The sequence below is a fragment of the Mustela nivalis genome (assembly GCF_964662115.1).
Source record: "Mustela nivalis genome assembly, chromosome: 6".
Classification (NCBI taxonomy): Eukaryota; Metazoa; Chordata; class Mammalia; order Carnivora; family Mustelidae; genus Mustela; species Mustela nivalis.
The window spans coordinates 129,185,462-129,202,039 of record NC_139025.1 but is presented as its reverse complement, the minus strand read 5'-3'; the positions used below and the strand labels follow the sequence as shown (position 1 = coordinate 129,202,039).

General features: G+C 40.0%; 1 protein-coding gene and 1 long non-coding RNA gene across 8 annotated transcripts in view; one reads left to right on the top strand and one right to left on the bottom strand.

Annotated features, from left to right (window-relative positions):
• The window catches only part of LRRC28 (leucine rich repeat containing 28), a 158,462-nt gene extending 152,250 nt beyond the window's left edge, over positions 1-6,212 (top strand). For all 7 annotated transcript variants that reach the window (XR_014313231.1, XM_082736497.1, XM_082736496.1 and 4 more), the window contains one exon: positions 5,912-6,212. Coding sequence is in view for 6 of the 7 variants with exons in the window: in XM_082736497.1 (XP_082592623.1) it covers positions 5,912-5,984 (73 nt within the window). In the remaining variant the exon portion in view is untranslated. The remainder of the gene's footprint in view (positions 1-5,911) is intronic.
• A 486-nt stretch (positions 6,213-6,698) lies between these two features.
• On the bottom strand, positions 6,699-15,795 carry LOC309867544. Its single transcript, XR_014313232.1, has 3 exons — positions 15,554-15,795; positions 10,701-10,878; positions 6,699-6,799 (listed from the first exon to the last, which is right to left on the bottom strand). It is a non-coding gene; the product is annotated as an uncharacterized lncRNA (long non-coding RNA).
• Positions 15,796-16,578: the final 783 nt, after the last annotated feature.

Genomic DNA, 16,578 nt, shown 5'->3' with positions numbered 1-16,578 from the left:
AGTGTAAAATTTTATGTTAACCAAGCTCGGAGCTGGGCTGTGTCTTATATTTGCTGAAGGTGTAGGTGCCAGAGACTTCAAATGCAAAGTCTTTCAGTGTCCTTGTTTTAATTTCCTCACTTGACTTTGGGCTTCCTTGTGTAGTCCTCCTCAGAGAGTCAGCATCTTGCACTTGTTTTATCTGTAATCCACTGTTCTTATGCTGGGAACCAGTTGCTCCAGTGCTAAGGTGTGAGGTAAAGAAGTGTTCTGAAATTTTGTGATTATATTTCAGTATCCTAGTGGGCCTGCATATCTGGGCTGTGACTTTCACAAGCGTCTCTTGTGTCTCATAACTTGCTTTCCCCCCTTAGGTGAAGTTGGTAGACTAGAGGGGGCTAGAATGAAAACAGTACCCTTCTTCAGCTGGGAAAATGCTCTGATAGACTCTTTTCCTCTGGAGAGCTGTCCTTTGTTCTGGAATGCTTGGGGCATGTTACACAATAACCGCTTCTTTCCTCCCCTTGACTGAGCTGCAGGGGCATTTTTTTTTTTTTTTTTTTTTTTTTTTACATTTTCACCATGACAGCCTATAGCATTTCTATAGGTAAAACCCAGGAATGTGTGGGACAATGCTAAGACTACAGCTCCAAGACTATCTGATTCCCAGGCTAGCCTACACTTAGCCACCAGCAGTTCTAGTGTGTTCTGTCCAGGTGAGCAGATCTCAGCTGTGACTCTCCAGATTCACTGGTCTCTCTAGACTTCGAGGTAGTTCTTTGCCCTACACCCTCAATTCCCTGGTGGCTGGAAGAAAAGTTGTTGATTTTCAATTTGTTCTGTTTGTTCCTGTATGAACAGGAATGACGATTGCTACACTCTTTATCAGGGATGAAACCACATGGGTCCTCTGTATAATTTTAGTTCTTTCCAATTTGTTGAATTATGTTTTAGAGTCAAGGATATAGTCTATCCTGGTGAATGTTCCATGGACATATGGGCGGGGGGAGTGTATTCTGCTGTTGTTGGGCGGAGTGTTCTATATACGTCAGTTAGATTCTTTGGTTCAATTGAGTTGTTCGGTTTTTCTGATTTTCTGTCTTTGCTGTCTTTGCTGATTTTCTGTCTACTAGTTCTGTCAGTTGCTGAGAATGGGATATTGAAGTTTGCACTCTAATTGTGGATTTGTCTATTTCTCCTCCCAGTGCTGTTATTTTTAAAACCGCTTTAATGAGATGATTCATATATCATACAATTCACCTGCTTAAAGTATACAATTCAGCAGTTTTCACTATATTCATGGATATATGCAGCCAGCACTGTAGTCCACTGTAAGTTATTTTTCTCACCCTATAAGAAACCTTGTACCCTTGAGCTATCACTCTGTATTCCCCTATACCCAGCACGAAGCAACTACTTACTTTGCTTCTACAGATCTCTCTGTCCTGATCCTTTGGCTAGGGGGAACAGGTTTTTCTTGGAGATTTTTTTTTTTTTTCCCCTGTGCCTCTTGGTGGTGCTGGGTTTCTACAAGCATCCTATCTAGCTATAGGAGGGGTAATAAGAAAACCTAGGGAACTCACCACTGCTGTGTTGCCTCTCAGGTCCCAAGGTTCCTAAGCCGTCCACCTTTTTTCTATTCTTCAGACCCTCCCTACACTTGTTTGTTGTGTTATGGCTGGTTCATTGTGTTTTAACTTAAGAGGAAGGACCTAAAAGGACTGGTCTCCTCCATCTTGGCAGAACCAAAAATCCCCACCCAAATACATTTTGCCCTGAAAATCTAAAGGGACCACAGTATGTATCCATTTCTTCCTAGGGCAGTTCTAAATGTCACTCTTCTGAAACTTTACCAATGCAGCAGACCCCCGCCTTTTTGGAGAATTTGGAGGATTTCTCTCTCACCTCTAGTAGGCGTGTGTCCTATTAAGTATCAGGTGTGTGCACTGCTTCCCCTCATCGATGTGTAATTTTGGGTCTTGGTGAAGAAAATGCCTTCCTGGCTCTCCCAAAGGTCTTCAGGAGGTGGCTTAGCAAGTTGCACCACATTGGACCCCCTTCAAAGTCCCCATTTCTCTAAAGCTTTGATCTCTTCCCTCTAGAATGTACAGTGGGAGTTTCAGCATCGCTGCCCCCTTGACTATAGTCCTTTACTGACGCAGGGCTTGTGTCAACCATTACAAGTGCTCGGGCTAACACTTAAATCCTGAGACATATGTGAACACTCTCGTCGGCCTGATCCAACCTTAGATTTAGTCTTGTTGGCGAATTTACTTAGAATCCATTTGCATGCTTGCTTCTCAGGCTCCTACTAATAAAATTTGGCAAGATCCTGCAACTTCGTGTATGCTCTCTCCCCCATTAGCAGCCTTGCAATGAATTCTCTAGATCGTGCTGGGATTTTATACCCTTTGTGGCCTTAGAGACAGTGACTGGTGGTGGTGGTGGGTTCTGAAGAGACTAGGCATTTCCTTTTAAGGTGGCCCCCCCGCCCCCCCCCATGAAGTCAGTGAAATGTTGTTAGGCAAGGAAATACTCGTTGTGTCAGAAGGTAAAAAAGGCTGTTTCTGATGTGAAGAAATGTTTAGAGATATTAGAAGTTCAAGGTACTCAGCTTTGTGTCTGAACAGGTTTCAATTTCAAGTCTCACAGTCCTCCCCTTCCCAGCAAGCACTTTTACCTTAGTATAAGAGACTCTGCATAAATGTACTCTTGCCTGAGTGCCATGGGTTCTGCACCCTGTAAGTTCAGGCTTCAGATATGTCCTTCCTGTAGCTTCACAGAATAAGAATTCCTTTAGAGCCAACAGAAATGTTGATTCCCCACCTATGCCTTGAGTTTAGAGTTCAAGGCACATGCTTAATTGGGGGTGGGGCTGGAGATGGGGGATGGGGAGCCATCATCTTTAGCCATCAGAAGAAGCCATCTTATGCACAATCTCTGAACTCGCTAGGATGCCACAGCCACTTGACCTCCCAGCGCCTTAGCCCGCCTTGGCAGTCTCCTCGAGTGATACTTTTGAGTGCTCGTGATGCCACACCACACTGCATATTAGCAGTGTCCCATTTTTCCCTAGTAAGAAGGCTGTTCATGCACTGGCCAACCCAATTCCAGAATTCCATCTGGATGTTTTCTTAGGCCCCTTCTTGTAACACTTACTAAATCAGTTGGGAAACTGGCTGGAAAACACACATTAAGAGGATTTTGAAGAGAAATGAATGGAGAGAGACTATTTGCAGAAGTTGAGGCAGGATTCAGAGCACCCACAAGGATGATAAAACCCCTGGAAACTTACAACAGTAGGAAGCTCTACCATCCTATCCTTTAGGCCTGAAGGACAAGGGGGATCTGGAAGCTGCTAAGAACCAGAGCCAACAGAAGGGCTGCCCAGTAGGAGCTCTAGTCAGAGAGGTAGAGATGGGGTATAAATACTCAATCTTAACACAAAAGCAAAGAAAAAAAATCAGCAAAAATGGTCACAATCAAATTTTCCAGTACTCCGGAAATTAACAAAAGTCTTAGAGCAATCTGGTATGCATCTACACACGAAAAGTGGCTGAAGCTCGCAACAGAGATCTTTGTGATGTGATAAAGTATCCTAGCCCCATCTTGTAGTCTTAACCTTGAAAATCAAGAATCTCCAATGACGGGTAAAACCAGCGTTCTGACAACAACTGAAAAGAGGTGGAAGGGAGCTAGGGCTTCTTCAAAGGTCCATCGCCAGAGAGCACTGTCATTGCCCTGATTTGGTGGTTCGCTGACAGCCTATCTTTTTTTGACTTCAGTCAAAGCTCACCAAAGCAAAAAGCCTCTTCCCTGGGGGTGTTTGTCAAAAATTGTCAAACCAATTAGAGGCAACTGCTTAATGTCACAGCTGCCTGAGGCAGTGAAAAACTGTTGGGGCCAACAGTAGACTAACCCTAAAGCTGAAAAGGGGAATTGGGGAGATAAGGTTTCTGTAGGGGCTTTAAGAAGCGCTCACATATCTCTGGGAGTCTGTTTGGCCACGTGCATGCATAGGGACGTAAACTCTCTCAGAAAAGACCTGGAAGGCCCTGAGCTCTGGCTGATTTTTGAGGCCCTTTGCAAGCAGGAAGCAAAAGCTGAGGCGGAGTGGGCATTACCTGGCTGAGTGTTGAAGTGTTACTGGACTACAAGAAGGGCCACCTAGGGCAGCTTTATCCTCTGGTCAGCCAAACCTAGCTGGAAACCAGTTGGTAAGGGAATCCAGGACTGATCCAGAAATGTAAGACAAAAGTATCCACAGAGGTAGGTCTGGCTCTTGCCTCGAAGGCATTTACCAATCAAGATGAAAATGGTAGCAAAGCTTCTTTTGGAAGACTGTCAGAGCCCAGGGAAAAGTAAATAAAAACTTACAGAGAAACAAAATGACCAGTGGATGCCCGATACTTGGTGGGGAGCAGTTTGAAGAGGGGGGTGGCAGTTGGTTGCAAAGGAAGACAAGAAACTTTGGAGATTAAAAAATATTTCATATATAGATTTTGGTGTTAAATAATTGTACTCAAATCTCATCCAACTGTGTATTTAAGGCAGGTGAATTTTCTTGTATGTTTGTATGTTAATATACCTCAATTAACTAGTCTTGAAAAAGAGGAAGAAGAGAAAAATATTCAACTTTTCTCTCTCCCTGCCCTTCATTGTCCTGCTATGCCTCTGCCTACCTAATTCAGTCCAAAAACCAGCCATCAGGCAGCTTTGGTGGTAGGGTCTGTGGAGGCAACCTTCTTGGGCAACAGAGAAAAGCAAAGACTGGATTAGGGGGTGGGGAAACAAGATAATCAGCACAGCAGGTCTTTTAGAAACAACAGTAAATTATTCTCTCCTCACCAGAGGATAGCGCTGCTGGTGGGAAAACCAGGCCTCGTGTAGCTGGAGCTGTCCAGAGTGGGTCTGAGGGCTCAAGACACAGTATGGAAAGGTGCCAGATGCAAGTCTGAGATCTGATTCCTCTGCTCTGCAGGAAGAAGCCCCTCCAGTTTTCTTTTTCTTTCTTTCTTTCTTTCTTTCTTTCTTTAAGATTTTATTTATTTATTTGACAGACAGAAACCATAAGTAGGCAGAGAGGCAGGCAGAGCGAGAGGAGGAAGCAGGCTCCCTGGTAAGCAGAGAGCCCGATGTGGGGCTCGATCCCAGGACCCCGGGATCGTGACCTGAGCCGAAGGTAGAGGCTTTAACCTGCTGAGCCACCCAGGCGCCCCCCCCCCCACCTCCAGTTTTCTTATGGAGAGTCTGAAATTACCTCTTCAAACAATCCTGTGTGAATACACGCATAGGATAAAGTCCTTATCCCTTTTTTTTTTTTTCAAAATTTCTTCAATAATATTAAGTGTTCTAGCTAAATTGGTGATGTGTTCTGTGACGTGATTTTTATTATTTATTTATTTTTTAAAAGATTTTATTTATTTATTTGACAGAGAGATCACAATTAGGCAGAGAGGCAGGCAGAGAGAGGGGGGGAGGCAGGCTCCCTGCTGAACAGAGAGCCCGATGCGCAACTCGATCCCAGGACCCTGAGACCATGACCTGAGCTGAAGGCAGAGGCTTTAACCCACTGAGCCACGCAGGCGCCCCTGTGACGTGATTTTTAATACTGTATTTCAAATTCTATTATTGCACTGTTGGTTCTAATAAGCAGGATTCAGACCATAACGTGGAAAAAGCTTATTTTTTCCCTTGAGCTGCTAAACTCGGGGGATATTGTGTCACTTGAAAACCACTAATAAAATGAGTGCTTGCATCCCTCACCTGATTCCAGAGCTCAGTTTTAAAAGGAAATTTACATTTGCGTGGTGGCTTTTTTGGCCAGGCCTCATTCTTGACTTTCACAAAGGAAAAGACGGCCCCCCATGGAAAGAATCCAGAGACTTTAATCTTGAACTCACAGTGTTCTCTCCCTTTCTTCCCCTTCCAGGAGGACAACAGTGAGCTTCGTGGCTTACTGCTGCTCCACCCAGTGTCTGCAGACTTTTGACCTACTGAGCTGATAAACACCGAGAGCCCCAGGAGCCCTGCCAGCCTGACACCGTGGCCGCCTGCAGAGCGCACCCTGTTTGTGTCCAGCCTGGCGGAACAGGCCCTCACATCCTGTCCTGTGCCATGCTGCAGGGAGAGCTGCCGAACTCTCTGGAAATGTCATGATGGAGCTTCTGAGCTGAAATGCCTTCACCCTACCCCCCCCACCCCACGTTGGAATATATCCTACCCCAAATTAAGGACCCTTTGTCTTCCGTGTTTTTCTTTTCACGTGAGTGTGTCTCATAAGCAAACTATTCGGTGTGATGTGCCTCCCCAGGTCTTGAAAGCCAAGTTCCTGTTGCTTGAAGAACTTTAAGTTGATAACAGAGTGAAATGAACTTTTGAACTCATGTACCTTCAAGATACTTTTATTCTTTGCCTTTCCTTTTTGTACCCAGGGAACTGTTTCCTCCCAGAAATTATTCTCCATATTTTTAACCTAAGTTTTGCAAACCCTTCAGGCCATCATACTATTGAATAACAGGCACGGGGAGGGGGCCGGAGTGGGGGGGAGCGCACCAGAGCTGGCAGCGAAGTCAGACTCCAGTGGAGGCCCTGCTAGGGTCCTAGCATACACCCTCCAGAAAGTTACAACCCAGTTTATAAGTTTTGCAGCACGCTAAGAGAACTTTGTGAGGGATTTTAAATGCAAAACTGCAGATGATAAATGAAATACACTCTGATTTTGAAAGGCTATTTCGAAATGATTTTTTTTATATGAGTTTGAGGAATATTTGAGGCTTTAAAAGATCTGATCTTCTTTCCAGATTTAAACATTTTCAGGCTAAAGAGAAAGGGAGAGATAAAACACGTCAAAATGTCCTCCAGTGATTCTTGCTAGATGGGCTTATGATTAAATTTATATTAACTTTGAAATACTGTTGTTACATATGAAAAACAGGCCCCAGCTACTGGTGCTCCTGGGTTTTTGCCAGGTGATTCTAAGTACAAACTGTGCCCATTTATTTAAATACCTGGTGTATTAGATTCTCTTCATTTTGACCCTAGATTTCTTAGGTACTTAACACACTATTGTTCAGATACCACTGAGGAAATACAGAAAAAATTGCGGGCGCAAATTCAGCCCTGGACTTTTGGGGGAAAAAAAAAAACCCATAAATGGAAAGTCTGTGAGATGATTCTCTGACAGAAGAAGCGCTCTTAATGGAAGAGCCACATATTTGCTCTTCCTTTGAAAGGAGAGCATTTGAATGTGGCTTTCCTGCCAGATGTTCTTCGGGTTGCTGCGATGCGATTCTTTTTTAATTTTAATTATACAGAGTTTTCTCTAGCGCAGAACTAAAAGGGGAACCAAGAAGACTTACTTGGTAGGAAAATTATTTCCAAAAAATTTCAGACTTGTCAAAAACTTGGTCTCTGGAATTTTATTAGCTGCCCTAAATCTGTAATGCTAAGCTCTCGCAGTGCTAAAAATCCTACACGGTTCCTGACGAATGTGTGATCTTTTCAGTCACACCACCTGCTGCCCGGAAAGCACACTCTCTCCCTGTGGAACGGTGAAGACAGAACGTTACCGTGTGTTCCCACTGCATTTCCACTGTTCTTCCTTCCTCTCGTCCCTTTCATAACTTGGCCTGGTCAGCCCTCACATTTCAAAGGCTTTTAGTATAATAGGAACTGAAGATCTGTATCAAAATATAACACTTCTTTCATCCTTTGGAATAATTGAAGTTTTAGCGTAACCTCTGCATGTATATAAGTTGGCCGCAGGGAAATGCGGCAGGAAACTTCACAAATGTGATTCGGGCCCAAGTGGCCGCTGCCTCTCATTTAAGCGATGGTAAATATCACAACATCATTCTATTTCGACCTCTGCGATCCTGTGTCTTCAAACGGAGCTCTGGAAGGTGATCACCGGACGCTCGGGATGCTTGATGAGATAAGGATATGTGCTACTTCTGTCTTGTCTTAACTTGCTGGAAATTTTACAGAGACACTTAAGCAAGCGGAGCATCCTCTGTGCCAAACAGTGTGCGGTCACCAACATTTTAGGGCAGTCTCAATCCTAAACCTCGGGGCGGCCCCCAGCCTAACTGATGAGAAATGGAATTAGTAATCTGGCTTCCTTGGTGCTGTTGATGATGAAAAATTTTGTACCGCTGTCACCGACGTCATTCTTAACCCTCTGATACGCTAACGGAACGTTGTAGACAGGAGAAAATTGGCCCACGGGTTATGTCTTTGAATGGAGTCCGGAGCTTCGCAGAAAACTCTAAAGTTAGTATATGTGTGTTTTCTTAAGTAACGGGTATACTAGGTAGAGAAATACTTTAGGCAATTATAGGAATGCAAAAAAAAAAAAAAAAAAAAAAAGTGACTTGGAAACTACAGTCTGCTCGGGTAAAGTTGACCGGAGTAATCTGAGGTGTGGCTCCATGCGGAGCTCAGACTCATAACCCCGGATCAAAACCTGATCGGAGATTGAGTCAGATGCTTAACCAACTAAGCCACCCAGGGGCCCCTTCATGGTAAGTCTTTAAATCTAGGCTACCCTAATGGGTATAGGTCTTCTTATGACATAGGGCAAAGGAGGTCACCATTTTAGGTGGAGTACCCTATCAGTGTTCTTCAAAATGCCTAAGTGTTGTCATCCCCAAATCCTTGATTACATAATATAATGTGAATGAAATGTTGAAACTTCAGTGAATAAAATACATATTTTGAGCACACTTTAAGAACTTTTTAAGATGGACAGTACACAGAAGAGCGCTGGCTGGTGGACAGTGCACTCTGGTTAATAAAGAAGAGTGATGCCCTCCTCTTCCAGAAGAGAAAGGTACACATTCAGTATCTTGGTCAACGTACTTACCGCTCACTAAAACCTTCCACACCTGGCTTATCTGGCTAACCTCACGTGCATCTCACTTCTCTTCCACATTTGGGTTTACGAATTGAAATGTTTACAGTCAGAAATAAAGACTTCACCATCAGTTAGCTATGAGGCTTGGCGTATGGTTTTCTCTGGGGACTTTTTGTAATCTCTGGGGACTTTTGAAAGCCGGTTTTAAAAATTATTAGGAGTAAAATTAGGTTTTTCTTTCCTGAATTGAAAAATCAGACATTTTTTATCTTTACTGCAGAAAGCTTGAAATGATGCATTACTGCATTACTTCAGCAGAAGTCAAAACATTTTTATTCAGGTGATTTATAAACATGGATTCCTAACTGGGCCAACACTAATGCAACCTGATGTAATTAAATATTGAGATGTAAATTCGCTTCACAGACTTGTAAACACACTCTTTTGAGGAATCTTATTTAAAAATGTAACCTTACATAACCCTGGCCATTTTACTATGCTTTATTATTTTTGTAGTTTCCACTGACTTCTGCTTACTCCTAATGAGGCTCTCCTACATTTCTCCAGGAATTTAGTGAATATCTTGCTTGCCTTCTCTTAAACAAAGGGGATTTTATTTTTATAAAGTCTGTATTTTTGGAAAATAGCTCTATGTCTATCTACAGATCATTCAAGTCCCACTGTCCCTACCCAGAAAGCACCTCCCTGTGTCATCAGCTAATAGAGCTGAATGTAATGCCAGTGTCTCTGAAAAGGAGACTAATCATAGCTCAGTGACTGTTACCCTTGGTCGGGAAAAGAGGCTGCTTTACAGCCTAAGATGTTCTCTTTGAAGCATGACTATATGGTCTCTTGTACTTTGCAGACAGAAAAGTACTGGCTGTCCAGTGTGGTGGCTGGGCAGAAGGTACAGCATTTAGAGATCATTTCTATATGTAATTAAGAGACTTGCAAGGAATGACTAGTGGTTTTTTGTTGTTTTGTTTTGTATTTTCCCAACTCACCTTACAGTAGAGTGTAGAGTATCCTTGCTACCTGTGTTAAAGAATATCAGGTTTGGGGGCGCCTGGGTGGCTCAGTCGTTAAGCATCTGCCTTTGGCTCAGGTCATGATCCCGGGGTCCTGGGATCGAGCCCCCACATCGGGCTCCCTGCTCAGCAGGAAGCCTGCTTCTCCCTCTCCCACTCCCCCTGCTTGTGTTCCTTCTCTCACTGTCTCTTTCTCTCAAAAAATAAAATCTTAAAAAATATATATATATCAGGTTTTGTTTCTTATAGAATTTTTGAGACTAATAATCCATGGTCTGTCTATCTATCTTCTATCTATCTTCCTTTTTTTTTTTTTTTTTTTTGCATAATGAAAGGATTTTTTAAAACTCTGCATCTGTCTACTGCAAAACTATGGCAACATTCACTTGGACTGTGGACATTTTCTAAAATTCGTATTGTATCCACTTTGGTTCTCACAGCTATTTCTGTTTATAGAATAGTTGAGCTTGAATCATGTGGATGCCTAGAAATGTTGATGATGGTGGCTTCATTGTTTTAGGCAGATTCATTTTGTTAAAAATAAAAGGGCATTAAATGCTTAAAGCCAGCAAAAATGATGGAGTAAGGACCTCCAAAAATTCTCCCCTCCATAAAAACAAGAAGGAAATTGTCAAAACGTGTCAGAATCAACTTTTTTTTCAGAACTCTGGAAATCAACCAAAGGATTACAGCAATCCATGGAATATTTATTCAAGAGAAATAGCTGAATCTCAGTAAAAACTGTAAGTGACATTCTGATTTGCCCGGTTTGCATCCCACCCCTCAACTCTACTGTATCCTTGAAAACCAACAATCTACAATCAATGTAGAATCACCTGCATAGAAGCCACTGGAGGGGACAGACAGTGGTTAGAGCTCCTTCAAAGCTTCATTCCCAGGGAATTGTCATTATTTAACTTGTCTGGTGACTCCCTGAAAGATCTCACTTGCAAGGCTGTCTTTATTTTGCCTGATCAAAGCTTGCTGGGTATGAAAAGCCTCTTCCACAGGGACCTTTATTTTAAAAAAAAGAAGATCAGAAGCAGGGCACCTGGGTGGCTCAGTTGGTTAAGCATCTGCTGTTGGCTCAGATCATGATACAAGGATCCTGGGATTGAGCCCCACATCAGGCTCTCTGCACAGTGGGAGCCTGCTTCTCCCTCTCCCTCTACCTGCCACGCCCCCGGCTTTTGCTCTCACACCCGCTGTCTCTCTGTCAAATAAATAAATAAAATCTTAAAAAGAGAATACATCAGAGGCAGTTGTGGCTGCCTGAAGCAGTGGAGAGCCATCAGAGCAAATGCTAAGCTAACCAAAAACTTAAAAGGAAAAGCTAAGGAAAGAGATATCCATAACAGCTTTGAAAAATCTGATATTCTCATGAATTTGGATGGTAATGTTCATGCATAGGGTTCTGCACAAGCCAAAGACTGTATGCCTCAGGAAAGGCCTGAGAACATCCTAAATTCTCACCTGAGGTTTGAGCATCTATACAAGCATTAAGTGAAGCCCAAGTGTACCTTCCTGGCTGAATGTCGAAGGGTGTCCCAACATGCACACAGAGCCCTTGACAAAGACTAGGGGGATTATTGGTTTCGGGTTTCAATCATTAGGTCACCACAAAACCACCTGACTGAAACATAAGTGACCACTGTGAAGAATATAGATTTTACAGAAATGAGTCTCTATACTAGCAAACCCAGCAACTTCATCAAATCCTTGGCAAAAGAGTAAGCAAATCTAATTTTCAGAGTTACCCCATTATTATTTAAAATATCCAGTTTTCCCTTTAGGAAAAAAAAAAAAAGAAACACGCAAAGAAACAAGAAACTATGTTCCATACACAAGGGTAAAAGTAGTTAATAAACTACCCGAGGACGTCCAGACATTGGACTTTGTAAACAAAAACCGTAGTCAACTATTCTAAATATGATTAAGTAGCTCAAGTATGTAAGTGATGTCTCACAAAATAGAAAATATCAATGAAAAGAGATTATAAAAAAGAACCAAACATAAATTCTAGCATTGAGATATAATAACTGAAATGAAAAATTTCTGAGAGGAGCTCAGCATCAGATTTGAGCAGGCAGAAGAAAGAATCTGCAAACTTGAATATAGGTCAATTGATATTATCCCGTGTGATGAACAGAAATCTTAAAAGAATGAAGAAGGGCACCTGCGTGGCTCAATTGGTTAAGCAGTTGCCTTTGGATCAGGTCGTGATCCCAGAGTTCTAAGATTGGATTCCCCTGCTGGACTCCCTGCTCTGCAGGGAGCCTGCTTCTCCCTTTGACCCTCCCCTCTCTCATGCTCGAGAGAGAGAGAGAGAGAATGAAGAAAAATGAATGGAGCCTTATAGGCCCATGAGATACCATCAAATGTACCAACACGTATAATGGGAGTCCCATCAAGGAAGAAGAGAAAGATGCAGAATATATGAAAAAAAAATGACTAAAGACTTCAAAATGTAGTGGAAAACATTAATTTACATGCCCAAGAAACTCAGTGAATTCCAAATAGGATAAACCCAAGAGATCCATGCCTGGACATATAATCACACTGTCAAAAGATAAAGACATGGAGAGAATCTTGAAAGTAGCAAGAGAAAAGATATGTATGGGGGATTCTCATCAGAAATGAGGCAGAAGGCAGTGGGATGATATACTCAAAGTACTAAAGTACATGACTACCAAATAATGCTATATCTTTATTTGCTGCTGTATCAACAAAGATATCTTTCAAAAATGGAAAAATTAGGACATTCCCACATAAACAAAAACAGAATTCATCATTAGCAAGCCTGCCCTACAAAAAAATAATGAGAGTCCTTCCAGCTGAAATGAAAGGATAGTAGACAAAAACTCAAATCCACATGAAGAAATAAAAAGCACTAATACAGGTATTAGTATTACATAGGTAAATATAAAATACAGCAGAAGTGCATTTTTTGTTTGTAACTTTTTTCTCTGATTTAAGATAACTGCAAATATATAGATAGATAGATTGATTGATTGATAGATAGGCAGATGGATAGATAGAGATGCCTGTTGATGGGCACAAAGTGAAAAAACACAAAATATGTATCATAATACCAGTATAAAGGAAAGGGGAGAGAACAAGCCTATATAAGAACAAAATCTGTGTAAACTACTTAAAGTAAGCTGATGTTAATCCAAACTAGATTGTTATACATTAAGATGTTAGTTGTAATACTCAAGGAAACCACTAAGAAAATAACTAAAGAATATATAGCAAAAGATACAACAATGGAGTTAATGTGATATGCTAGAAAATATCAACAAACACAACAGAAGGCATGGAAGTAATGGAGGAATAGAGGAACAAAAAGACATAAGACACAACATAGAAAAAGAAATAGCAAAATAGCAGACTAAATCCTACCTTATCAGTAGTTCCATGAAATGTAAATGGATCAAGCCACTCCAGTTGAAAAACAAAGATGGCCGAACACATAAAAATCATAATCCAATTAAATGCTGCCTATAGGAGACATGCTTTTGTCAATGACACAACTAGATTGAAAGTAAAAGGATGGAAAAAGATCTACCATGCAAACTAAAAGATGGAGTGGGTATATTAATATCAGACAAAATAGGCTTGAAGACAAAAATTGTTACTAGAGACCATCATTACATAATGATAAAAGGATCAATCCATTAAGAAGTAATTATGCACACATATGCACCTAACCACAGAGCTCCAAATACATGAAGCAAAAATTGATAAAATCGAAGGGAAAAATAGACAATTCAATAATGGCATTTGGAGACTTCAGTGCCTCATTTGCAGCAATGGAGAGAACAATTAGACAGGAAGTCAACAAAGAATTAAAAGACTTGAACAACAATTCAGCCAGGTAAGACTAACAGACATCTGTAGGGCATTATACTCAACAACAGTAAAATGCACACTCTTTTAAAGTGCACATGGGACATTCCTTGGAGTAAATCATATGTTAGGTCATTAAACAAACTTAATATTTTTATTAGGATTTAAACTCATATAAAGTATGTTCTCTGACCACAATAGAATGGAATTAGAAATAAATAGAAGAAGGAAATTTGGGAAATTCACAAGTATGTGAATATTAAACAATGCATTTGAACCAATGGATCAAAGAAGAAATCACAAAGGAAATTAGAAAATTCCTTAAGATTAATGAAACTAAAAATACAACATATATCAAAACATCTGGGATCTAGCTAGAGCCACACTTAAAGGGTAAAATATAGCTATAAATGCCTTTGTTTACAAAACAGTGGTCTTAGAAGAAGAATGTAAGCTGCAACCTCAAGAAACCAGAAAAAAATAGCAAACTAAACCTAAAGGAAGCAGAACAAAGGAATATTACAGATTTTAGTAAAAATACATGAAATAAAGAGAAAAAAAACAGAAAAAATTAAAACCAAAACTTGAATATAAGAATAAATAAAAGAACAAAGTTGGTTCTTAGAAAAAAAAAAATTCTACAAAGTGGAAATTCCCTTCGGGGTGCATGGGAGGCTCAGTTAGTTAAGCATCTGACTCTTGATTTCCCTTCAAGTCAGGATCTCAGGGTCATGAGATCCAGCCCCACATTGGGTTATGCATTCAGCAGGGAGTTTGTTTGAGATTTTCTTTCTTCCTCTGCCTCTACTCTTTCTCTCACTGTCTTCCTCTGCCTCTACTCTTTCTCTCACTTGTGCTCTCTCTCCCAATAAATAAATAAATAAATAAAATTTTAAAATCTTAAAAAATAAGAAAAAAAGGAAATGCCTTTAGCTAGACAAGAAAAAAATAAAGAAGACTCCAATTACTAAAATTAGGAATGAAAGATTACTGCCAGCCCTTTAAAAATAAAAGAATTATAAGGGAATTTGTATGCCAACAACTTAGCAAATTCAGATGAAATAAAGAAATTTATACAAAGACACAAACCACCAAACTGACTCAAGAAGAAAAAAACAATTAAATAGATAGAAAAAAGAGATCAAATTAGTAATCAAAAAGGTTCCAATAAAGAAAGGTCTGAGAATGAATATATCCTCACTGATGAGTTCTATAAAACATTTGAAAAATAGTTAACACCAGTAATTCACAAACTCTTAATAAAAAATAATGTATAACACTACATTAGTAGAATGAAGAACAAAAACAACATGATTATCTCCATAGATGCAGAAAAAAATATTTGATATTTGATGAATGTTTTAACATTTAAATATTTAACTAAGTAAAACTAGAAGGGAAATTCCTCAACCTGGTAAATGACACCTGTGAAAACCCCACAGCTAACATATTGGTGGCAAAAATGTTGCAAGCTTTCACCCTGGTATCAACAACAAAACAAAGTGTCCTCTCTCACCACTTTTATTCGTCTTTGTAATACAGCCTCTACCCCAGGCAATAGGCAAGAAGAAATACAAAATCCAGCTTGGAAACAAAGAATTAAAACTGCATTTTCAGATGACATGATCTTGTATGTAGAAAACCATAAGGAATACACACACACACACACACAATTAGACCTAATAAAAGTTCAACAGGATACACAGAACATATGAAAGTTAATTGATTTTTATACATTAACAATGAACAATCTAAAAAGGAAATGAAGGAAATTAAATTATATTTACATTAGTAAGTAAAAAGAATAAAATACTTAAGAATAAAGAAGTATGAGACTTACCCACTGCAAGCTACAAAGCATCACTGAAAAAATTAAAAACCTGAATAAATGTAAAGAAATGCTATGTTCATGGATAGGGAAACTGCCATATTGTTAGGACAGTACCTCCCAGATTAATCCACAGATTCAGTGCAAATCCCTATCAAAATACCAGCTACATTTTTTGCAGAAATGAATTAAGCTGGCCCTAAAATGCATATGGAAATACAAAAGAGCCAGAACAGCCAAAATAATCTTGAAAAGAGGAACAAATGTGTCGGACACACACTTCCCAATTTCAAAACCTCCTACACAGTTACATTAAGACTACGTGATCCTGGCATAAAGATAGACATGAACATCAATGGAATAAAATTGAGAATCTACAGAAACTATCACATTTATTGTTAATTTATTTTTTACAAGAATGTCAAGACAACTCGATGAGGAAACGAATAATTTTTTTAACAAATGATGCTAGAATAACTGGATATCCACATGCAAAAGAATCAAACGGGACCATTACCGCATACCACCTGCAAAAATTAACTCAAAGTGATTATAGAACCAAATATAATAGCTAAAATAAAAAACTCTTAGAAGAAACCATAGGCATAAATCTTCATGATGTTAGACTAAGCAGATTTCTTAGCTATGACACCAAAAGCATAAGCAACCAAAGAAAAAAATAAATTATACTTCATCAGGATTAATAACTTTTGTTACTCAAAGGACACTTTTAAGAGAATGAAAAACCCCCACAGAATGGGAACTATTATTTCAAATCATATATCTGATAAGGGCCTAGTATATAAAGAAGTCTAACAACTCAACAATACAAAAAACTCCAAATAAAAATTGGGTAAAAGATTAGAATAAGTATTCCTCCAAAAAAGGTATCTCAGTGTCCAATAACCACATGAAAGATGTTCAATATCATTAGTCATTAGGGACACGCAAGTCAAAATCACAATGAGATACCACTTCACACCCACTAGTATAAACAAAGGGTGGCCAGTAACAAGGGTTGCCAAGGACATGGAGTG